Here is a 24,763-nt window from a genome sequence, read left to right as displayed (position 1 = left end):
CTTGACCTCAGTGCTGTATGTGTGTCATTACATATCATTACATTTGAGTTTCATGAAACTCTTACTGCTATAAATAGTGTTACATCATTTTGTAAGTGAAGACACAGAGGCTAACAGATTAAATAATTTCCCCAAAGGCACAAAACCAATGTGTTAAACAAGCTGGCCTTTTCCCACACAAATTTCCCCAGAGTGCACACTTTCAACATTAAGACTGTTGTCTGTGCTTGTTGCACTAGGTTAGCCCTATAACTCTTTTTTATTATTGCTAGAATTTCCACTACTTAATGGTTCTTATTAATCCTAATGCATGTATTACTCTAGAACTATGGGAGAAATGTGAAGCCCCAATTTTCTGGATACTACCAGATTTCCTCTGAATTCTCCTACATTCTCCCTGAATCTGTTTGATGGAAAGTTTAGATTAACTCTGAGTTGGTTGCTAGTTCTTTAGAGAGAAAAGAATCAGGTATACTGAAAGAGAAATCAAAACAAGAAATAAAGTATTTATTCAGGGTGCTTTTCATGATTATTTGTAACATGATCATAGCTATGCCCTTTTGTAACTTAGTGATTGTGGCTTTTTGCTTAGTTTCTTACTGCTTAGAGATGGTTTCTAAACTAAGTTTCTGGGATACCACATGGGTAATTGTTATTTAGAAATAGCTTTAATTTTTCTAAACTAACATTGCTGGGACACCACATGAGTAATTGTTGTTTAGAATGACATTAATCTGCTACTCCATCTGAAACATTATGCTCTCAAGTTTTAACATACTTGTAGCCAAGTCAAGGACTCATGATGGTTTGGATACTATGTTGACAGGACCTCTACGCAGAGGCCAACATATCTTACCAGACATATGAAATTACCTATGGGTGAACACAGCTCCATTTATGCTGTATCTTTCCCCTATTGTTTTGAAGTTGCTAACAAATTTCTTCCATCAATACACCTACTCTCCTTTTGTTTCAATACACAGCTTCTCCAGAGCCTCAGGCATGGCACTTCCAAATGTCAGCAGCTATTAGCTCTTCACATTCATCTTTCTTTCCTTATTTCTCCTGAGCAGCCTGCATATCTCAGAGGTGAGTCCAGGTGGCTTGACACCACTACATAGAGGTACCTTCCTGTGTGTGATGTATGTTATCAAAATCATGCACCATAGCTATCTTTTCTCTCCTCTTGGCTTGCAAACTTCTTTGGATCCCTCATAGTGGCCAATGTGAAGCATACACACCTTGCCTATTATCAGCTGAAGGCAGATTTCATCTTAAGACTGCCTATCTATTTCAGTTTTCTTATGTGCCTACTTTACCGAAACAGAAACACTTTTTGAGAGGGAAGATACTGTATTTCAAAATGCAATGCAAACACTGTAATGCTTTTTTTAAATAAAAATTTCCAAGTTAGGTTTCTCTAATGTTTGTTCTTCCTATTTTATCTATTTAATACCATTTACTTAATAGGGGTTCTATAATCACTTGTCTGTGTGTGTGTGTGTGTGCATGCACATGTGCATGGATGGGTAGGGGAAAGAAAACTTCATTTTTGACATTAGTCATGTGAGGACAACATTTCTCCTACCAACTCAAATTTCTCATGTCTCTATCTTTGGCTAAACTCCATTTTAAAACATTTCATGTGTCATGCCTGATCTTTAACACAAGCAGGGGTACCATGTAACCAGTTACATTGGATCTTTGAAGCCTGGAAAAATGTTTAGATAACAGTATTCAGCCTGGTCAAATTCATGCTTGACTAAAGCAATAGGTAGGAGAAACAAATATGCTTTCTAGATGGAAAAGTATTTACCTGAAATAATGAAAAGAAATTTAAATGTTTCATAATCATGCAGAAAACTACAACCAAGTGACCAGTCCTCAAAGGCCCCGTCCTGGGTATAGGGAAGCAAGAACTAGACAATGAGGCATGACTGCCCTACCGTCTTCTTAATTAGCAATACTCAAATAAACCCTGTAGACTGTCTCTTAGGCTGACTTGACTGTACGTGTTGTTATGAACTTCAGACAAAATAAAGCAAAAAGAATGCTTTCAAGTCAAGTTTGTGAAATACTCTACATAAATGTAAGGTAATGCTAATGTTACTGTTTATGAGGAAAAACATTTGCTGGAAAAGGTACATCATCTTGTTTGGAATTTGCAAGGCCACTATTTAACAAGAACCATTATAGTGTGAATTAGCCAGATGAATTTTTACACTTTTATTTTGATGTATCTATTGATCCCCAACTGTTATATAATGTTGTAGGATAATATGGGGTCTGAGTTATGCTACTAATTTATGATGGAAGTGGCTTATGACAGATGCTTTCTTGTCCTTTTTTTTTTTTTAAAAAAATAAACTTCCACTCTTGAATTTTATTTATCTATTAAATAAGCCATATTTATTTTTCATATTTAAATTACTCAGGTAATAAAATACTATCACGAAGTCATAGGAGCTGTACATTTATATAGAAATAAATAGTAATATATAGAATCTGACTAGACATTTTCAATAGTCTGTTAGTCACAATACTTGAGAGAGAAACAGACAACTGTAAAAAAATCAGTTGACATTAAAAATGTGTGAACACTTACAAATAATAGAAACTGAGTGGTGATGTAGAGGGTGCTTGCACAATTATGCAAAAAATATAAATTATACCTTTTAAGAGAAATATAGGATCATTATCTCAAAGTACTCATTCCAAACTATAGGCCTTGGTATATATTTCATTAAACAAATTAGTATATTTATTATGTGTGAATTGGTATTAATAAAGTATAAAAGGCATTTGTCTTCAGGCAACATGATGTTCTCCCTGAAAACATGTATACTTAAAACAATTTCTCCCCTATAAACAGCAAAACTTTTCTATCAGAAAAGCTCATGAAACAATACATGTAAATATGTTTTAAGAATATTCCTCCACATAGGAGGTTAAACTTGACCCTGATTAAAAGGTCAGTACTTCACTCTTTTCTGTTATATATATTTATAGTCATGTGCATGCTTAATTTTGTTTTTATTTTTACCCTAAAGAAAAAATAGCAATGGGTCATTGTTGCCTTCTGTCTCAATATGCATCTGTATGAAATCCTTCCTATTATTACAGTACAGGCATCTGACCAAAAGAGATCTATATTATTCATGAAGGCTTTATTACCCCCAGTGTCAACAAATTTAAAAGAAAACGTCTGATAAAGAATAATTTAACTTGGTTTCCTCCAAAACCTTCTGTGGTCCTTACCTGCAGTGCACAACCATCGGACCTGCATCAGGAGGGTTACAGGTTTTGACTCTCCGTAAGAAAGCTAGAAAAGGTGTGGGGTGCTCTGGAACACCGTGATCTGGCCAGGCGGTGAACTGGAATTGTCTCACTTCTCTCTTCTCGCTGGAACCATTCTGTGACATAGGAACACTGGCTGAAATTCTGCGTTCCTCATCTCGGGTGGTAATGACGAATAACACAAACACGGTAACACTATAATGTTAAAAGTGCTATCATAATTCCTCTCTCCCACCCTATTATCCTTTGAGAAGGCACGTTCTTTGGAGATACAAACCCCAAGCTATTCATAAATGACAACTATTTGCTCAGGAAGATTGAATTCTTAGGTGAGAAGCATTCCTTGGTTCAGGTTTGAACATCTGGAGTGCTCTTGTTATATTTTTACAGAAACAAGTAGTTCTTCTTCATCTATTCTTCATTTGCTGAAACTTTCCTTCAGAGCACGGGTTTCATATTTACTGATAAATCACTAGACTGGGAGAAAAATTGTTGGGCGATAATGGAAGAATTACTTCATTCTTCACCGTTGCCAGTGGGACTAAGATTTAAGTAAAGGCTTAAGATATTTGATTTATCAAAAGAGGTTTTCTTTAAATAATGGGGAGGGAGGAGAAAAGACAAAGAGCAAACCTTGTAAAGTGCAAATGTTCTAACACAGTACGTGGCCAGCTCCACGGTATCGAGCAGTGTCACCTGCACCAGTCCATGGGTTTCTGTGCCTCTGCTGGGCCAATACTGGTCACACTTCACCTACAAGAAACAAGTGACACATTCAGGGCAGAGGCTCATCAATTTCTCCATTAGCTTTACTTTGAGTTGCTGTTGAAGGAAAACAGCTTTTCTGCATTTCATTTTATGTTGATCTTTTTCTGGCATGCATTCTTGTTATCCCAATATATGTAAATTACTGCTCTGATGCCAATATAAACCACATTTTTCAAACTGGTAAGAATATTAAGCAGTAACAGATTCAATTTTCCTGGAGAAAAATAAGTTGCAGATTGTTGCTGAGTAAAATAAGGAGATAGGTATTTGAAACTTCAGAATACTCGGGTAAAAAATCACAAATTTGTTCTGGGGCAGACATTATGATTTGCATCAGGACAATTATACTTAGGCATTTAAACTCCATGGAGAGATAGTTAGTGTTCATCCATCAAGATTTAAAAGGCACAAGATTTTCTTATTTAGCTATCAACATTTCTAAACAGGCTTATTTTAAAGAAAAGTAGAAATAATTTGAAAATCTATCAAAGTATAATGAACAACATAAGCATGTATTTTTTTTAAAAAAATACAAGATAAATGGTATTTGTATCCAAAACAAATTAAACCTGTAATGTCTAGAGGAAATGATCTGTTTCTTAAAAATGGATTCAGAGGGTCATATACTAGCAGTGTAAAGTTTAAATAATTTAAAATTCATTCATTTGAGATGAATAATCTACAATTTCTATGTGAAGTGGAACAAAAGAGTATTCAACTCAATTAGTTTAACACGCAACAAAGAATAATTCCAGGTCTGCAGTAAGCCTCAAATTTACTGAAAATGTCCTTTGGGCATTAAAAAGCATAATAAAAAATGACATACACACCACTATAGTTTCCGGTAAGGCTATAGATCAGAATATATTTACCCTTTCTATCTCAGATTTAAAAAAAAAAATGGAAGTGATTCTTAACTGAAGCCAAATGAAATGCATTTCTCTAGGTAAAGAAAGCTGTTAGAACTCTTTTATATTAGGAAGCACATCATTTACTTGAAAAGGGAGGAACTGAAAACACAATCTTTGGTTTTAAACAAAGGCAATAAGGCATTATGACTACAGATAAGAGAATTTTTTGGTCTGGTGAATAGAATTATTAGGTAATTATTTGCTTTATGTTTAATATAAATATTAGCAGCATTCTGTGCGTAATATTGTAATCTATTTCACAGAGATAGTATCTCCTCTTTCTGTAGATACTGGACCTTCTATACAGGCAGAGGTTTTTACCCGCTACACAATTTTCTTGACAAGAAAAAGGAGGAAAACACTTTATTGTACATTTATTCAGTAAGCTAGAAATTGAATTCACAAGATTTGATTCCTGTGCTTTTTTTTTCCAACCGTGAAACCACACAAACATCACCTTTTTGATGAAAAACAAACAAAAGTGTGACAGTAAAATGAAGAATTTGTGTTTTAATAGAATTAAAAAAATACTTTGCATGCTTCCCAGATGTACAGAATATTCTTGTGTTTTTATTTCTCTCTCATGCTCTGACTTAAAAAGAAAGAATACATAAAAAGAAGACAGTTATTCAAGGACAATAAGGACAATTAAGGTAGCATGCCCAGGGTCAAACAACTCTATATGCTCTCTGCCCATCTTCTAAGTCCAGGAGGTCACATCTGATATATTTAGCAAAGGCTTCCACTTGAATGGAACCAAAACTACTTAGGTAATAATGGTTCAGGTGGGAAAAATCATAAAAATTAGGCCAAAGGCTTTGTTTTAAACGATGAAATAGATGCCAAACTGCAGAAGACAAAAGCAATCTGTAGGCCTCATACTGCAATATTCAAGAGGAGGGGAGATATATGCTCAGTTAAAGAATCAAGAGAGAAATTCAAACTCATTATTTAAGTTTCAGCTGGACAGCAATCATTTGAAATCAAAACCAACTGATCAAGTCCTATGAGGACAGATATAACTATGATATACCCAGAAACATCACGTTAATGCAACAAAATGATCTATAAGGTCAATTCATTGCACTGAACCAAATTCAATATAATTACATTTCAAAGTTAGGAACTGGTTATACTTTGACTGTTTAGTGAGGTAAGACATAGGAGATGAGGAACTGGAAGCCAGCTTTTATATAACCTTTGTAAAAAATCACTCCGCTGTTTAATGACTATCTACAAATCTGTTCCATCTGTAAGATGCAAGAAAAGCTGAGGTAATACTACTCACAAACTACTAGAAGTAGGTATTAAACTGTAGCTATCAATGGCTTAGACTCTGACTGTTTTTAGAAGAAATACCAAAAAGTATTACTCTAAGGAGTAAATACTCTTATAAAAACTTCCAGCTAAATGATAAAACAACTGCTTCCATATTCAACTTAAATAATCTTTTTCTTTACCAAAATCAAATGCTTTAACATGTTTCAAAAACAACTTTAAAAATTGGGAACAATCTTATTTTAGCAAATATATTTAAATATTACCATTTTCAGGGCTGGGGGTGTAGCTTAGTGACAGAGTGCTTACCTAGTATGTACAAGGCCCTGGGTTCAATCCCCAGTGTGGGCCAAAAGAACAAAACCAAACCAAACCAATTAAAAAAAAACCCCCACAAAAAGAACACACCCCAAACATTGTCATTTTCCCTCAGAAATATATTCTGAGGGAGCTTATGAAAAATAAATATTCTAACACATATAGACATGCACATATGGGGTCCTGCAGTGACTCAATACTTCCCCTCCCTGTGTCAGCCTGTACCACACTTATTCCTTGGCTTTTTTTTCAACCGTTCTCAAGTGGCCTGCACAAGTTTCATCTGACTTCAGAGGGCTAAACTTGAGGGCTCACATTCACTGGCAAATATTATATTAGGTTTTCATTTCTAAGCACATGTTATACAAATAATTTCTAATTTCAATATTGGATGTGAATATGAGGTATAGTGAGGGGGAAAAAAAAGACACAGAACAATAGAAATGATTTTTTCTAATTAGCTAATGCAAATGAGCTAGCTCTATTTTCCTCTCTTGAAGTCTTTTACTCTGACAACAGCACTTCCTTCTCCCACCTCATTCTCCTGAGAGAAAATCTCATAAGGCATTTCTAGAGAGAATTACTGTTGGCTAGGCTTGGCTTTGTGCACAGAGCTGAGTGTGGGAGATGAAGAATGAAGACTGTTCCCTCTGCGTGTGTAAGAACCAGAAGGCTGCAGTTACTGACTACAAACACGAATTTCTGCCTTTCCTATTTGAAGTTGAGGTGATTATGAGTGGCTTCAGGACTGGCTCACGGAAGATCAGGCAGAATCTCACTGAAGAACCACACAGCTGTTTCTGTATTTACAGAGCCAAAGCCCATTTGTCTCACCTCTAGTATGGGAACAGTATCTCTGGCATTCCAGGCCTCTCGCAAGGATTTAAAATGAAGCACCACCAATAACCCACAGGCTAGCACAAATGGGCATTCACCTAGCACTAGCTATTATGGATTTTTATTTTTATTTTTTGGTGGTTGTTATAAACTACCTAAATAATTCTAAATGTGGAAAAAATAAATGTTGTTAATCTCACAGGTGCAGGGCAAGGTATTAGAGCTGTGGGGACACTGAGGTGAAATGAGACAATCCCTGCCCCCAGTCCATCAGTAGTAACAACTAAATATGGCAGTATGTTTGGACCTCCTGCTTCCTTCCAGTGGGCAGTGGTGAAATCCCAAACAACTTCTTTAATCTACATGAGCCCCAGCCTGTTGTGGGAAGAGAATGAATTAAGATTCTGACGTGGAAAGGAGGACAGATGTACCTACTATCCAGGATGTACTTTAGAGACACTGCCCAGTAATTTCACTTGAGACTTAAACTGAATGAGACAATTCAGATTTGGGGTTAAATTTAGGAAAGATGTTTCTTTTTATTATTACTGAGGAATCAACTATATGTGGACCTTTCATTTTTGTATAATTATGGAGAGAACAGGTTGACTGTCACTGTTTATGCTATGGGATTAATGCATTTTACATTTTCATGATAAACTATCAAAAGTAAGTTTGATGGAATGATAAAACATATTTACATGGATTCTGATGAAAATCTTGTCACTGGAAGTACCTGATAGGTATGCTCACTTGCTTTGGGGGAAATGCCTATATTCTGGACCATCTTTACTCCCATATGGTTTACTGTAGAAGTGCTGGCACATTGCAGGTACTCAACAAAGGTAGCCAACTCTATAATCAATTATACTGTGGTCTAGGTTGGCTTATTTTTAAATTGCCCAAAACTTTCTGAAAACAAATCCCCCTCATTTCGATTTAGTAAAGACTTACTGAGCATGGCAAAGCATCAGACTTCCAATGATAATGAGCCAATTCATCAGGAGAGCTCTAGCATCACTGATATAGAATGAATTTACCACATGGTACTTTGAAAAACCTGCCTAAGGCCAGATTATTTAGCCACAGAAGGACTTAAGATAGGTAATAAATAATATGTGGGGTAATACCTGCTAATGAGAGTAATTATAAATCCCTATCTGGTCAGTTTGGGCAGAGTGGTTGTTAGGAGCCTTCTCTAAAGGTTGGATAACAAGTATGCTAACATTAGAAAATAGGAATGAATGTTATTCTATGATACCAATTTATGATGATTCATTTAATAAGGGGCATTGTAGTAAAAGAAAATTTTAGAAAAATCGATATCTGTCTTGGTGGAAAGCAAAATATATGCTGAGTTGTTAATTTCTACAAGTTACAACTACTCTTCTGGAAGTTAAGACAAAATACTTGACTTTTCACAGAAGGGACACAGATTATCTCAATGTTTCTATTTTTCTTTTTAGCAAGTGTCATTCTCTACATTCAACTAATATTTGGCTATATATGTTCTCAAATTGCAAAACAGACTGGGTTGGGTATTTCCCTGTTTCATTTTATCTTTAGTGATCACTGTGTAGTGGAGGATCAAGGGACAAATGAATATTTGAAATGAGAGTGATATTAAAGCCTTTGATGACCAGGCAGTTGTAACCTTTCATGTATACAAAGTCATCAAGCTGAAAAATATTATTCTTTAAATTATGTCATAAAACTGCTTATCAGCTCATTAAAACATTCTAAAAATTTTCAAACCATTTATTATTTTTTTTAAAGTTATTCTTTTTTGTTTTATGTGTCTGCCAGAAGCTGACATAGGGAGGAGATATCCTGAACTTTCCCAATGACTTCCACCATTACACTGATAGACATTTTGTGTTAGGTGTCCAACACTTTGTTGTAACAAGAAGAGAACTGTATGAAGTACCTCTCCGCAATGGCTGGTAGCATTTGGAAATCAGCTCTTCCCACAAAGATTGGGTCCTTAGAGTACTACCTCATCTCTAATGACTCCCGAGTAGCAGTTCAGTACCCCAAGTAGCCCTCCAGCTATCTCTGCTTCTGCCCGGGTCTGCCTAGTAGTTGTTTTTGACTCAGCTACATTCCAGTATCACCATTACCAAGCAGTATCATTAGGTTACTTAGTGTCATGCAAAGACAATTTCTGTAGACCTGTCAGTATAGATGCACTCCAAACTGTAACCCATGTGACTCTACTTAAGTGCAAGCCAACTGAATAGCAACTTTGCCTAAAATTCTGCTGAGAGAGGACAGAGAAAAACCATACATGACTGGACACTACACACTGGAAAGCACAGAGACTAATGCACTTCTCAAAACCTCAGAAGTGACCCAATCCAGCTTGGGAGAACTATAGGCATGGATGCAGAGAGGGAGAGGGCTTCACACAAAGTCATCAGGAACAAAGGTGCAGGCCCTACTCCAGTCCAGCTTTTTACTTAGGTCATGATAACTCTAATTGGTTTTAATAAGAATGCTTTGAGCCAGAATCTGTAGGCTGCCATTCTCTGTAGAGGAGATAGGGAAGGAAAAGAAGGTAGAAAACCCAGGAAGCAAACAGACAAGAAACTGGTGGGATTCTTTCTCTTTTATCTGACACTACGTCTGCTGACAAGAGAAAACCAAAAGTGTGGAACTTGCTAGATAAGGACCCAAACATCCTTTAGGTTGCCAACATGAACATCATTCTTTCTGTTGCCAGTGTCCTATTTACATTAAGTATCCACCAGTTTCAAAACAATCCCATACATCATGCAGACTCCAAAGGCAATGTTTGTGCTGCCGTTCCCAAAGTTGCTTAAGGAAAAAGCAGTTTCTGTTGCCCTAGATAGGTAGGGCTTTGGGGCTGCAGTTTGAGAAATTAAATGTTCAAGGCCTTCGGCGCTTCCAGTTCTATTTGGAAAAGGACACAGACCTGGCATTTGGAAAGCATTTGCTCTCCATTAAACTTACCGAACCTTGACAAACCAGAGAGGCCAAGAATTAGTCTGCCACTGGCCAAGGCTGGGCTTTCCAAAACCGATAACGACAATGGAAACAATAACCCTGCCATTTATAATCTTCAACGTGACTCTGTCAAACTTTAACCCCAAAGGACCTCACAATCTGAAAAGAATCTCAAGATTTGTTTTATAGAAAAAGAAGAAACTGTCTAACCAGAGTCTCCTCTTGTGCTGCCTTTTTGCCTGCAATTGCCCTCTTACCCACAAAACAAAATGTGAATGTGTCTCCACCTCATCCTCACTTTGCAGGGGAAGTAGACAGAGGTGACATTCAGGAACTGGAGGAGTAAGTGGCTATGATGTCAGAAGTGTTCCACTAGGACTTAGGTGAAGTTTTGATATTTTAATCCCCTGGAGTATTAACACAGTGAGGTAATACCAGTCCAATCTTTTTTTTTTGGCCTCGACAGCCTCTAACCTCTATTCATTAGCACAAACAACAAAATTTAGTGATACTTGGACTTTCCCACTCTCTGGCCTAAGAAACAACCAGTGTCACGATGTGGAGAACATTTGATCTGCTCCAGTAATGATGCCATCAACTGGTTTGCGTGATTATTCTCAATTTGGAAATGAAAAGGATTTAGATGTTTTGAAAGCCAAGTATAGAATTCCTAATTTCTAGTCATTCATTTTTAAAACTTGGCCCCCAATGCATGACAATTCTAATCATGTCCCATTTGTCGGGTATCAAGATTTATTTCCTCATCCCATACATTTCTAGCATTAAGTTCAACCACAATAATAGCTTTGTAAGTCAATCAATCAGTTTGAAAGACAACATCAGCACCAACAGTTTCAGCAGTCATCAGTGAATGCAGGCTAGCTGGAGAGGACAGGGAGAGACAGACATCCCCTAACTCTGCTAAGCTATTCATCATCTAACACTCATCCTGCTGCTCCAGAATTTGCCAAGCAGGAGGCTTCCACCTTCCCTCTGTCTTTTGTATTTTAAGATAGGAGACAAAATAGAAGGGAAACTGCAAAAGCAGATAGATGAAGGGGTAAAAAATAAGTGGACAATCAATTAATAAAGCTACTTGGGTCAGGAATCACATGGCAAATTTTTCTTTGGAGACTGTAATTCTTTGGCAGGGGTATGGGTTTGTGTGTGTGTGTGTGTGGGGGGGGGTGTCTGTCGATCTTGTATGTACTCAGCCACCACAAATAATATGCTTGGAGTGGAAATCCCAGGTGTATACAGTTTACTCTCCTTCCAGTGCCTCATTTTTTCCAAACTTTTTCTTCCCTCTCTGTGGTTGCCCAGACCAATTCATGTGCTTATGGGCATGTTATGAAACATGGAAACAATTAGAGACCACATTCTAGGGCACAGGAATGACTTGCTCCAGAATCAATGAACTACGCAGAATTTGAGAGGCTTTGGCAATACAGATGGAAACTGTGGAATGAAACCCACTAACAGTATTTTATATCACAGGGTCCACTCTACAACGGCCTGAAATTGGTCTTAAATTGATCTATGTGTTTCAGGCAGGGATCATATTTTACCTTCAAAATCTCTAGATTTTAGACTTATTTTAAAAATCTTATTTCTTTATATACTATAGTGAGACTCATTCAACTTATACTTCTTAGGATTGAGTACTGAAATGTATACACCATATAGTAGTCCCAGTTAAGCTGAGGATTCTTTCAAGGCTACAGTTGAGAGAGAGAGAGAGTGATGGCATTTGAAAGACAAAGAGCTTAAGTTTTCAAATGATTACTTTAGGTCCCAAACTGCACTACACCCTTGTGAGGGCTTCTTCAACAATTCCATGTTAAGAATTGTCAGTTTCCTAGAAAGAGACCACTGAAACTTCTAGCATGTGCTGTTGATCCTCGCAACCTTTGTGTCTCAGTGAGCTGTTCTAATGTAGGGAGGGCTATAGTAATGCTGACAAACTTCAGGCAGGAAGTGAGCCAGACCAAGACAAAGCAAACAGGTTTTAAGGGGAGAATTTCTTAGCATCATGAAATAAGCAAGATGCAAAACTGAACTGAAAGGATATATAGTGTCAAAAATATATTATGTGTAGTGACAATCATCACACGTGTAGCCCATTTCTGTGTTACTCATGATTTCCCACTGTATTGCTTGAGATATGGTTGTAGTGAAAGTAGCAACCAGAATGTCTTATTTTGGTCTACTTGCAGACAAACAATTTCCTGTGCCAGGACCTACATTCTGGAGACTGAGTCCAGGGGGAAAGCAAGTACTAAAGAATCCCACGGTTTGAGTTCCCCTTTCTTCTCGACCAAAATGCATATGGTGGGCTTGTACTGGGAACAGCGGGCAGGATTAGCCATGCGCAGTGGCTCTGTGAGGTAGGTTGGGATTCACTGTTGACCACAAAAAAACAAAAATTCATTTCATTTGGGAACAAAAACAATTATTCAGAGGCCAGCTTTAGGGGGAAACTGAAGTTGCATTGGTAAAGCAACCAGTCTGTAGCAAACAATAACAGTTGATACTCACAGAGACACCTTGCCACCACATTCCCTATCTCAGCCAATGCTCACACAACCTTCTCATGTAATCCAAAAGTGAGAAATGAGACTTTGAGAAGTCAAGTAATAAGCTCATTGTTATATAGCTATATGGATTAGAATTGCAATCTGAGCTGACACATCTGACTGTAAAGAACCCCTATTTGGAACTATGTCATTCCTGATGGTGCCCTTCTCTCTGATGGTGTCCCTGTGCAGCCTTCCATGAAACCACGCTGCCTTCCCTTTCCTTCTCTATTCCTCACCCCATATCTATATTCAGCAGGTATCTTGCACACGTCTAATTCATAAAAGTGTTAATAAACATGCACTTTTTCATATACCATGGGGTGAATATTATTGTGAGAACCTGAGCCTTAATCTAAATAATAAAATTTCAGTCATTGGAAGGATGGTTTGTTTAAACTACCTGGACTACCTCCCTTTATGGGGGAGACTCCAGGGCAGTTTCTGAGAAGAGCCAGGCAGGTTCAAATGTCTGCTTTGAAGTTGGCTGCTGGGAATTGAGAATTTGCTTGGGTTCCCAGGTCAGCCCACACAACCCATAACGTTCCTAAAATATGGAGCTATATATTTCAGTAACAACTAACCACTATTTATAACATTGTTTTTATAGTGCAATTTAATCCAAGTTCTTGTTTGAGAGTCTAGAAATGCCATCCTCTTTCTTCATGTTACTTCAGGGGGAAAAAGCAACTGGACAGGGAAAGGGTGAGGCAGGAGGATGTGAGAGAGGAAGACAGAAGAGCAGATGAGACAATGGAGGCACCAGTGTTTTTGTTCAAACTCCCAGTGACATTTGGACACTTCTCCCCAAGTGTTCTAGAATGGGGAACAAAGAGCTTACTGGTGTCAGGGGTCAGGGCTCATTTGTATCTTCAGATTCATGATGACCCAGACTCCCAAACTGCCTGCTGGTTTATGCAGGTCATCTCAAGTTTGGGTACAGGCTGAACCGCCACAGAATAAAAATCACAAGACAGCATTTTAATTGGCCTCCTTAGGCCATTTAACAAAGAAGAAAGCTAACTTGCAAGAGCAAAGAGTAATTAATGAAGGGAGCAAACAAAGGTTCATTTAGTAACTTCCAAATAAGTTCCTCTGTTGGAGGGGGTGGGAAAGGTAGTCTGCAATAGAAAGATAAACCGAAGGTATTTAAGTCACAATGCCTTCCGCCAAGAACTGCTCATTACCATCAGATGTTGCAGTGGCAGTGGGGGCAGTCAGAACTAACTTTATTATTAGAAGCAATTAGGGAGAAAAGGGGCAGAATTTCATTTGGTTATTTCAAAACAAGTTTCTGTGCACAGTTTAATGAAGGCCTGCAGTGTCAAGATAAAATGTGTGTTTTACTGAAAACAGCTTTTGCAAATGACTGCTTGTTACCAGCTGGTATCTCTAGGCAGAGCAGACTGGGTAGGATGGATTTACATGCATGCTGTAATAGAATAGTTCAGCTGTCTCAGCTTAACAGAAGAGTCACCAGGCAGTGTGGCTTGATGGTGAAGCATGTGTGTTCTGGAGCCAGAGTGTCTGTCTTCAGTTCATATCTCTGACCCTGGTAGCTCAATGACCTTGGGCAACCTTTTGTAATTTTCGTTCTGGGCTTTAGTATACTTGTATGTAATGTGGAGTTCATACTAGTGTTTATCTCACAGTTTTTATGAAACATCAATGCATTTAACACGTTAGATATTGTTAAAATCATTAACGGTTATATTCAAGCATAAATATTTAGGTCAGGGTTGTTTTTAAAGAAACCACTTGCTATATAGGGATACCCCTGAGTACCAATCAATAATGAATCCATTTATATTATTTGATTAGGGCTTTCATTGGAAACATGAAATATTTGTCATTAGCACTATGGCCATTTTTATATAAGTTCATTTCAGACAGTATTTCAAAATTCTGAAATTTTGAAAAGACTGCATTGCTTTCTAGGTTTATTAAACCAGCCTGTATCATACCTTTTGATTTTCCATCTTTAAGGTAACAGTTGCAGCTTTTTAATATTTTCCTACATGTGAACTTTTCCCTTATCAATCTCCTGGGTGGCCTTTAACTCATCCCTCATGTACAAACCTGGGCTAAGAGACGCTGCCAGGGTTGAGCTTAAGCAATCTCAATTGTCAAGTGGGGAACTGAGCTTTGGCTTCCTTCTAAGTATGCTTGTTGAGACTACCATGACCAGAGAGACAGAGCTATCACCTGTGGCCTCAAACTCCACCTTGATCAGTCCCAACTTTCAAGGAGCACACATGTGTCTTCAGTGAGTTTTCAGAGACCCCTTTCCTTCAACTCTCAAAGCTAAAGATTTTCATCAGATGCAATAAAATTTGCCCATGTAGAGGGGAACAAGGCACACTGCTTGTGCATTATGTCTTCATTTTCCAAATCAATGGCATTTAATCAGTGTGCCATGCACCCTAATATTGGATCCATATGATTAATAAAACTCCTTTTGTGAATCTTAACAAGCAATGACTTGGAAAAAAAAAGTCTAAATTAGCAAAATGACCTCAACACATTTATGTGTATTCTTGGCCTTGTGTTAAGCCACATCGTTTTTCTGGCTTCCCTGAATTAATTTATGCTACTTTGAATAATTTAAGTAAGAGCTTCTTTTACAGGGATTTTTAGATTTAGATTGCGAGAAAGAAAAAGTGGAAAATTTTGCGAAGTACATACCAGTGGGATTCTCCCCCAAACCTCTGGGTTCTCATTCAATATGAGTTTTAAGAAGAGCTTCAAGATGATTTTAGTTGGTCAAACCAAGCTGTCTATGAGCTTGAATGCTACTTTTTTCCTTTTAGCAACCACAAACATGGTAGAATTTCCTTTTTGAAATTCTATGAGTTTTAAAGAAGAGCTTAATCAGAGTTGTTGATACTCATTCACAATTAGTATCTGTCAGAAAATGTTCAGCCTTAGGTTGGATTCTGAACAGAATAAAACAGGCAACACAGAAGCTCTCAGAGGGAAGACCCTGAGGAAGTGCACAATTTGTTCTTACCCTGGATCTTTCTTCTAGCTTTGTCATCATGACAACGGTGGCACTCCGCTGCTCCCATATCATTCGCCAAAAGTCCCCAAATGTTTCAGGAAGGGATCCCTGTGTGGCGATGTAGGCGTTTTGCTTCCTATAGCCATCTATGTAGTTGGCATTCACATAGTCACTTCCTGGGATGCCTGTAAAACAAGGAATGTCATTCAACTAGGTGAACATATTGCCAGAGGGAATGACCTGGGTATCACCTAATGGCAATGCTATATTAGCGCTCCATATTATTCTAGAGGAGTCACAATATATTGAACTTTGGGTTTTAAGCAAGATTAAAAATAGGTCTTATCAAGGCCATCATTAAAAAATGTTCAAGGTATTTATAATATGGCAAGGTACATTACCAAAGAAAGAAAAATACAATAGATGGCCCACAGGATGCGTTTTCTCTCCAAGGCTCTCTGTTTTTCCTTTTTTCCAAGCAAAAAGTAGTTGGCAGCCAGGTAAGGTGGCTCGTGCCTATAATCACAGCTACTGTGAGGCTGAGACAGAACTGAAAGTTTAACGACATCCTCAGCAACTCAGCGAGACCTTGTCTCAAAAAATAAAGAGAATCTGGAGATATAGTTCAGTGGTAGATTGTAAGCACTAGGTCTAATCTTCAGTACAATGAAAAAAAAAGTTCACAAAGGACAATAAACAATCTGGTCACATTTCTTACTCATGTTCTTTCCCATTTCCACACAATAATTAAATAAAGGAATGTCTGAATTGGAAAAAGCAAAAATAGGGTGGCACATGTCACAATAACAAAACATTTGCTGAAGATTCAGCTAAGAGGTAACTCATGTAAACTCTTCTAGTCCTCACAGCAATATGCACAAAGTTCTGACATGATTATCCTTTCATAGAGGAGGAAACAGGTATACATAAGAGAAAAAAAAAAAACTTGGCCAAGTTGCCTACATGGGTGAAGTTGAGTTTATTTATTTATTTATTTATTTTGTTAAAATACAAATTCTTTTTTTTTATTATTAGTTGTTCAAAACATTATAAAGCTCTTGACATATCATATTTCATACATTTGATTCAAGCAGACTATGAACTCCCATTTTTACCCTGTATACATATTGCAGATTCACATGGGTTCCACATCCACTTTTTTACATACTGCCATACTAGTGTATGTTGTATTCTGCTGCCCTTCCTATCCTCTACTATCCCCTCTCCTCCCCTCCCCTCCCCTCTCCTCCCATCTTCTCTCTCTACCCCATCTACTGTAATTCATTTCTCTCTCTTGTTGTTTTTTCCCCTTTCCCCTCACTTCCTCTTATATGTAATTTTGTATAACAATAAGGGTCTCCTTCCTTTACCATGCAATTTCCCTTCTCTCTCTCTTTAAAAATATGGAACGCTTCACGAATTTGCATGTTATCCTTGCGCAGGGGCCGTGCTAATCTTCTCTGTATCGTTCCAATTTTAGTATATGTGCTGCCGAAGCGAGCACTGAAGTGGAGTTTAATCACAGGCAGTCCATGGGCTTGTCTGCCTCAAACCTCTAGTGAGCACTGCTTCTCATTCAACTCTCCTGGGGTTGTTAGGAAGTAGCACATGAACCTATCTTTGGGTTAGGACAATTGCCTCCTCACTGACTCACTTTGACTTTTGTCTTTCTCCATCTAACATGAGAACAATTTCTAAAAACATACTTGAGATATTGTAACTCCTCTTCCTCAACCCCAACAATGGCTTTCCATTATAACCCAAATAAAATCCAAACTTTCAACCCTTCCTACAATGCCCTGGGCTTCTCCAGATGCATCTAATTTCACTCCGCTTCTATATTCTAGGCCCTGACCTGCTTCAGTTGTCAGAAAACATCACTCTCCCACCTTCTTGCCATCTATTCCCTACAACAAGCAGCCTCCATCCAGACCTGCCCTGAGCCCCCAAGACCTCAGAACTCCCGTAACAACCCTTCATGCCACTATTACAGGTAATAAATCCTTAACTGTCAGTTAACTAGTTTACCACCTGTTCTGATCACTATACCATCTCTTTTATTCATCCTTTCTACCTCTCATGACAAGAAAAGAATAACTTGCACAGGTCCAACATTTAGCAAATAGAGAGCTATACTTCGATGCATGTATTCTGGTTTGAAGTCTAACTTTTCTTTAGCATAATACCTTTAACAGGATATGGACAAAATTGGGATGCTTCTAAAGAGAATGACCAGAGTTACTAAGGAAATCAAAACCGTTCAATGAGAGAAAGGAATGCACATGAAAACAGCATAGGAAAAGTTAGGAGTTGGGGATGAGAACAGCCAGAGACATCAAAAGATAAGTTCAGATGTACTCTGTGGAGACTCAACTTTTCAATTATAGAGGAAATAACAATAGAGGAAGGAATTTCAACTCCAACAAAGCATTTTCAAATAATCGGAATTTAAAAAAAAGGGGCTGGGTTTCCTTGGGAGGTAATGCCTTTTCTATCCCTGGAGAGGAAGAAGCACTTCTCAGGGAATCAGCATGTGATGAAAGGAAGCCTAGAACCCACGCTTTGTTCTTTTTAGCCCTGGGAAAATACAAGTCTTGGAATTATGGGAAAATATTTTTTTTCTTTATAATAGAACATGTGTTCCCAAGCTAAAAGTTGTTATATTTCACTGATTGCCACTTGCAATTACTTTGACTGCTTTCCTGATTCCACTTGTAAAACTGATCCTCTCAAGAAAAGTAATGAAAATCAGATGGAAACTACTGCACTCTGAGATGAACACATGGATATGGAATACCACCAGCATTAGCTGAAAAGCCTTTTGAGCAAAAACTGAAACGCACGGTTGGTTGTAACATTATTCATCAATTATAGCTACTCAAGAAGCAGTTGGGGTTCTGGCAGCCCTTTGTTGATAAAGATCCTATTCCTTCCCAACACCAAATTACTGTAGATTCAAAGGACAGTTTAAATAAAATCCTCAGATTACAGCCACTGGGAAGTGCATGCATCTCACATGTCCACAGGATTTGATTCTGAGCCAAGAATGAATCCACTTTATAAAACAGGGAAAGTCTACTTTCAATATTTTAATTTTGCAGTTAATAACACTAAAGAATTGACTGGGGGAAAAAAGGATTCTGTCTAAGGGAATGTCTCAGTTGTCAACATACAAAAAACTTTTTTTTCCAAGAAAATTCAGAATGAAGAAATATGGGTTAAATGACTCAGAAAAGTATCAACTGGGCACAAGGCCATTTTCCCCTTATCAATGTTAACAACTGTCTCTGAAAAACGCATCTGGGGCCAAGGAGGAGGTACAAAGAGAGACTCATCTCTAAAGGAAGGAAATCAAACACACCCAATCCTCTTTGCATACATTTTTATCAGTTATTATGTAATGAATTTTGTTTTGATGTGCTGCTCAAGTTTGAATAATAAAATTTTTTGAGGGGGGAGAGGTTGATACTGAATAATGGCCATACTTGCTAGGGTTAAGAATTTAAAAGTTCAATCCCCAAATGACTAAGCACCTGGGATCACTAATGTACCCCCAAATGCTTTAAGGATTTAGGACTTGATATTTTGAAAGGAAGAAAATTTGAAATAAAAAAATTCAATACCCAGGGGAGCTAATTATTAGGCTAATGTTGACATCTTGACAATAATGCTGAAGCTCCACTTAATTTTGGCACTTGTCTATAAGGAGGTAATACCTATCATGAAAGCCTCCTTCTGGCAAATTCTTTTATCCACTCTGGCAGAAAGACAATTCAGGCAAATTTGCTCCCACAGTCCTTTGCAAGGTGGAGATGAGATATGGCTCTAAGATCTACTGACTCCTGTATCCATACAACCCAACATAACAAGCTGTGCAGAGAGATGAATGAGAAAATATTTTGGGAAGGGTGGTGGCTTGTCCTTCTAAAAATATTAACCCCAGATTGGAAGCTAAAGTTAAACAGCAGTCTGTTTCAAGTAGACGAGACCCCGGTTTTCAATGTGACATATTTCGAAAGGTTTTTCAACAAAGCTTGTGAAAGTACACAATATGCTGGCTTTCTGAATGTTTTGGTGCCATGAAATGCTTCTTCAGACTCTTGATGAGGATGCTTTTTGCTGGTAGGCTTGATCAACACAATTTTTTTTCCCGTTTTGGGGGGTGACCTTCTCCAAGCAATGCATATTTGTTTATTTAATTTTCAATTCCCTGCTTTCTCCAGAAAATGATTTGCATCTGCTAATGCAACACTAATCAGAGTGTACTCCTAATACAAGTGTGTGAGAATTAATTGAACTGCTTCAGGGCTCTGATAGATGGAGCCTAACTTGAAATACAGTGCTGAAAGAATATAGAATTACGATAATTTAGCTGACTGCCTTTCTTTCTTGGAGTCAAGGAGACCTTCTTCTAATTCTACTAACAGTGTTTGGCTTGGGAATTTTTTTTTTCCTTTTAGTTTTCAGTGGGGGAAGAGTTATAAAAACAACAGGGATACGACAAAAATGTTCACCTTCTGTTAGTCACATTCATAATCTTAGGACAGACTGGCTCCACTGTAGGATCTGACTCCTGCAGTCTCCTGGTCTTAACATCATGTTCAAAAAGAGCAGCTCAGATCCAAAACCTGTCCATTTCTATGGCTTGACTACATTTATAAGTAGGTTTTCATATGTTTAGTTTCAAATACATTCTCTAATTAATAACAGTCAGGTAGCTGTTCCAACACCATACATGTTTATCATTCTAGTCTACCTGAGGCTGGACTAATGGCATATTATATCAATATGACCCATTCCTGTGTTATATTTTATCAGTTAATAGACTTTTTTTATTGGGGCACTTTAAACCATTACTGACCTGAGTTGGTATGTTGGGGTAAGTAAACTTGGAACTGTAAACTTGAGCTTTTAAAACTAACAGAGCCAGTGATGAGGTGATGGCTGGGTAGAGCTATGCTCTGGTGTTATTCATGCATAGCAAACACCTATTCAAGAAGAATTAGGCAAGTTGTAGGCTCTCCTTCTATTTGTTGGCAATTGCTAGTTAAAGTTTTCAGGGAAAAAACTTTGTCATGGACTTGTGACTTAACCATATTCTCAGTGGTCTGCCAAACTTTGGCAACTTTACTGTGAGTCCCAAGTCCAAGGACAATACCGTTTTTCTTCATCCAAACATAAGCTTAACTGGTTAGGGCCCTGACATTGTTTCTGCATGTGTTTGAATATTACCAGGAAAGGGACTACTCAGAAATATAAAGATATTCTGTTTGAAAGAGTATTTGTGATGAATAATTTGGTATTGAAGAATGCTTTAAAATCTTGAAACCATGTAACAATGTCAAAGGATATGCCACCTGAGTTGTTTTGTCAGGTCAGGGTAAAAACAAGAGTACTTTTTCCTACTAATCTGAGAAGGATTAATTGCTATTCAAGTTGTTATGAATTAGATTTTCTGGACAGAATTTGGCTTGAAAAGATTTGTTAAAAGAGTGTTTGCTATTAAAAAAGGTTTATAATAAATCCTTATGTCTTGATGTTAGGTAAAAAAGCATTCCCCAAGTAGTACATAAATTATTTTGTTAATGTGAAATTAAGTAATCATAAGATGAATGTTCACACTTTCAAATTGCACGATGCAGGGGAAATCCTGTGTGCCTTTTAGAGAGTCCTGGAACAATCCTAAGCTCTTGCTAAGAATTTAGAAGTTGATCAAGAAACTGGGACCCATGTCCAGGGCTGCTGGGTGTTTGTTCTTTGACATTTAACCACTCAACTGGTCCAGATCAGTGATTGCTTATCTGCTAAGAAAGGAATGTTGGACAAATGGACTCAAGTCCTTTTGAGTTCTAAAATAAGATGCCTCTCCATGGTATTCTTAACCTGTGTGGATTTGGAAATTTCTATGAAGTTATTTTAAGATAAATAGAGTCTTTGTATCTCTCAGATTAGGTAGGAACACACTCTGATGCTCTTTCAAGCTGATTCCTATCGCTTCTACCTCTGATGTGCTGAGATGAGAGTTTTCAGTGAGATTGATCCTTCAAAATCTTGATTGGAACCTGGTGGGGTAAAACTCAACAATTTAAAAAACAAGAGGAAATGGTGGTACAAGGCTGGCAGGTGGTCTCTTTGTGGAAAGAAGGTGAGAATGAGTCCAAGGCAGCCTTGGAAGGAAGGTGCACTCCATCGTGGCTACAGTGATGAACTGACTGCATGGGAGAGATGGAGAGGGCACTCTGCTGAATGCCTTACTGGGGTCCACCTTACACTGTGGCTGATAAACCTAAGTATATTTATTTCCTTTAAGTTCTACAAATCCTTAATGAGGTAAAGTTTGTGTTAAAAAGAAACTGTTCTTTGGTAAACCAGTTTTTTCCCTGTTGTAAGACAGAAGGACTTGTGACCCAAATCAACACAAAAGCCACCTTTTATTTGGTAACTCACATGTCCTCTTCCTTCCCAACAAACAAACAAATAAAAAAACCCTAACAATAATGAATAGCTGCTTAAAACCCAGACTGCAATTTTTACAACCCACAATGCAGAAGAAATTTACTTTGCTGATAACAGCTAACTCAAGAAACAGAAAATAGAAAAACAAAATTCAATAATAATTTAAGAGTAAATTAATGTAATTTCAAAAGACTCAGGCCTTCTTTCCCTTGCACCACGGCAGTCACCCATGGCTGCATCAGAATTGGCAAAATGAAAGATTTTCTTTGCAACACATCAGAGAAAACAAACCTTTCTTACAAAGACATGGTGCTGCAGTATCCCCTGATGTAACTTCAATTTGGTGAATTAGCCTCCCTGTTTCTACAGAATGCACAGCAATTTTTACAAAAGCATGCCTTGCTCTGTGGGCATGTAGCTCATTACAGTGAGCTCATGGGGGACTAGATCACATTCAAAGCACAGGTGAACCCAACGTGCACTTTCTCACTGTTCTGTGTCCTTCTCTGTTTGACTTTCTATACCTTTGCACTGCTGAGGTGGCTGGGCTTTGAGGATGGGCAAAGGAAAGGAGGTGGGTAAACGAATTGTCTTTGAATACCCAGCAAGATCAGCTATACAGGTTGGAGGATTATGAGCACCTGTGATAGAAAGAACTCATTTCTTATTAAGACTTATATTTTCCTTAAAAAAAAATCCAAAACCAACCAACCAACCAACCAAACAAACAAACAAACAAAACCCAAGACTTTGAGCCATTGCAGTATACCTTCCAGCCACATCAAAGTTGTGGCCCAATAAGCTTATATTAATAAGGATGCTGTTGTTATAGGACTCCATCTAGCAATAAGATAGAAACAAGCATGGGATATGCTTCTTGGAGCTGTGTCTATGGGAAACATTCAGATCCGCAATTGTTTCATCACTAATATATAAAACATCATCATCATCATAACATCCTTAAATCAACAATCATCATGAGAATCAAGAGTCAATGCACTTGAAATTTCTAGATATTATGACTGATGTAATAAGCAGAGATGAAATAAACCCACACATTCCTAAATACTCCATTGATGAAAAGTAATTCTAATTCTGGAAGGCTCCTTTCCAGCTTCTATATTTAAAAAAGAAAAAAAAAATTAGCAGAGCAGATAAAATTAATTATTTTACAGCTTTCCAGCAATCTACAAGCTGTGCATGTGTTCAAATAGAGCCATACCACAGATGATGTAGGCTTTTCTACAGCCTCAGAGAAGTGTAGATGCATTATAGTAATCTGCATAGGTGGATAATAAAAATGAAAAAGATTCCACTCAACTGAAGGCAACAGAGATAAAAATAAACTCATTTCCAGAGCTTTCTGATTTAGTCTTCAATGAGCCCCTTAGAAAAAGAATAAAAAAATCAAAACAATAACAACCAAAAAAATAATATAACTAGCCATCTCTTTAAATTATTCTCCTCTTTATGGATCCTATGGTAAGGGAGGAGATGGGGAATAACATCTCCACACACTTGTTCGACAACATGAAGGAGAAGATGCCACTCAAACAGCTCTAATTAGATTGTTTTTACAAAGACTGCAAGCATCCTGTGAAATTGTTCTAAATTTCCAAGGCTAATTCCCATCTTGCTTGCTACTTAAGACAAATTAAGCTATAAAAATATGTCCATTCACTTCTCCTGAAGAAGAGAGTTACTTTTATGTATTAAAAAAAAAAAACTGAAATGAAAGGATTAAGCTGTGTCACACTTGTAAACAATTAACTTGAAAAGTGAAAGAGCGAAATTGTGAAGTCCTCCTAGATCAATGACTGAGGTTCTGAACAATGTGAGAAAAATGAATTCTGTCAATAACCAGATGAGATTTATAAAAATAAGGATTTTTTTTAAAAAATGGGGTATATATTTTAACACACTTCCCTCCGTACTTTAAATAGAATTTCAAGAGCAGAATAAAACAAACACCACACACCCCACAAACTATTCACAAGTGATTAGGAGGGAGGAAGAGAGGCAAGAAGCCAGGAGGAGGAAAAAGGGGTCATTCTTTACTGAGGTGATGTGGGAAAGGACACAAAGCAACTATCAAAGGAATTCTACACTCAGGCAAATATTTTTAATTTTTTGATGGCAGGGCTTCATGTAGAACGTTTATATTCACTATAATTAACATTCTATTAGAAAATGTCGGGTAGATTGTTATTTACTTATTTTCCTGGGGTATTTTTGTTTTGGAAAAACACATCAGATCACTAGATATGGTCTGGGGGTGGGGAAGTGAAGCTATTTCACAATCATGGATATGAAATGCAACTGCAGAATATGTTAACATGTGCTGACAGCTGTTT

General features: G+C 37.5%; 1 protein-coding gene across 4 annotated transcripts in view; it reads right to left on the bottom strand.

Annotated features, from left to right (window-relative positions):
* Positions 1-24,763, bottom strand: part of PTPRD (protein tyrosine phosphatase receptor type D) — a 507,860-nt gene that overhangs the window by 41,143 nt on the left and 441,954 nt on the right. For all 4 annotated transcript variants that reach the window (XM_081282603.1, XM_081282605.1, XM_081282604.1 and 1 more), the window contains exons 24-26: positions 15,963-16,138; positions 3,931-4,050; positions 3,259-3,413 (exon numbers count right to left, since the gene is read on the bottom strand). In XM_081282603.1, the coding sequence (XP_081138729.1) occupies positions 3,259-3,413; positions 3,931-4,050; positions 15,963-16,138 (451 nt within the window). The remainder of the gene's footprint in view (positions 1-3,258; positions 3,414-3,930; positions 4,051-15,962; positions 16,139-24,763) is intronic.

This window comes from Spermophilus citellus (genome assembly GCF_964194105.1).
Source record: "Spermophilus citellus genome assembly, chromosome: 2".
Lineage (NCBI taxonomy): Eukaryota > Metazoa > Chordata > Mammalia > Rodentia > Sciuridae > Spermophilus > Spermophilus citellus.
This window is presented reverse-complemented; position numbering and strand designations above follow the sequence as displayed.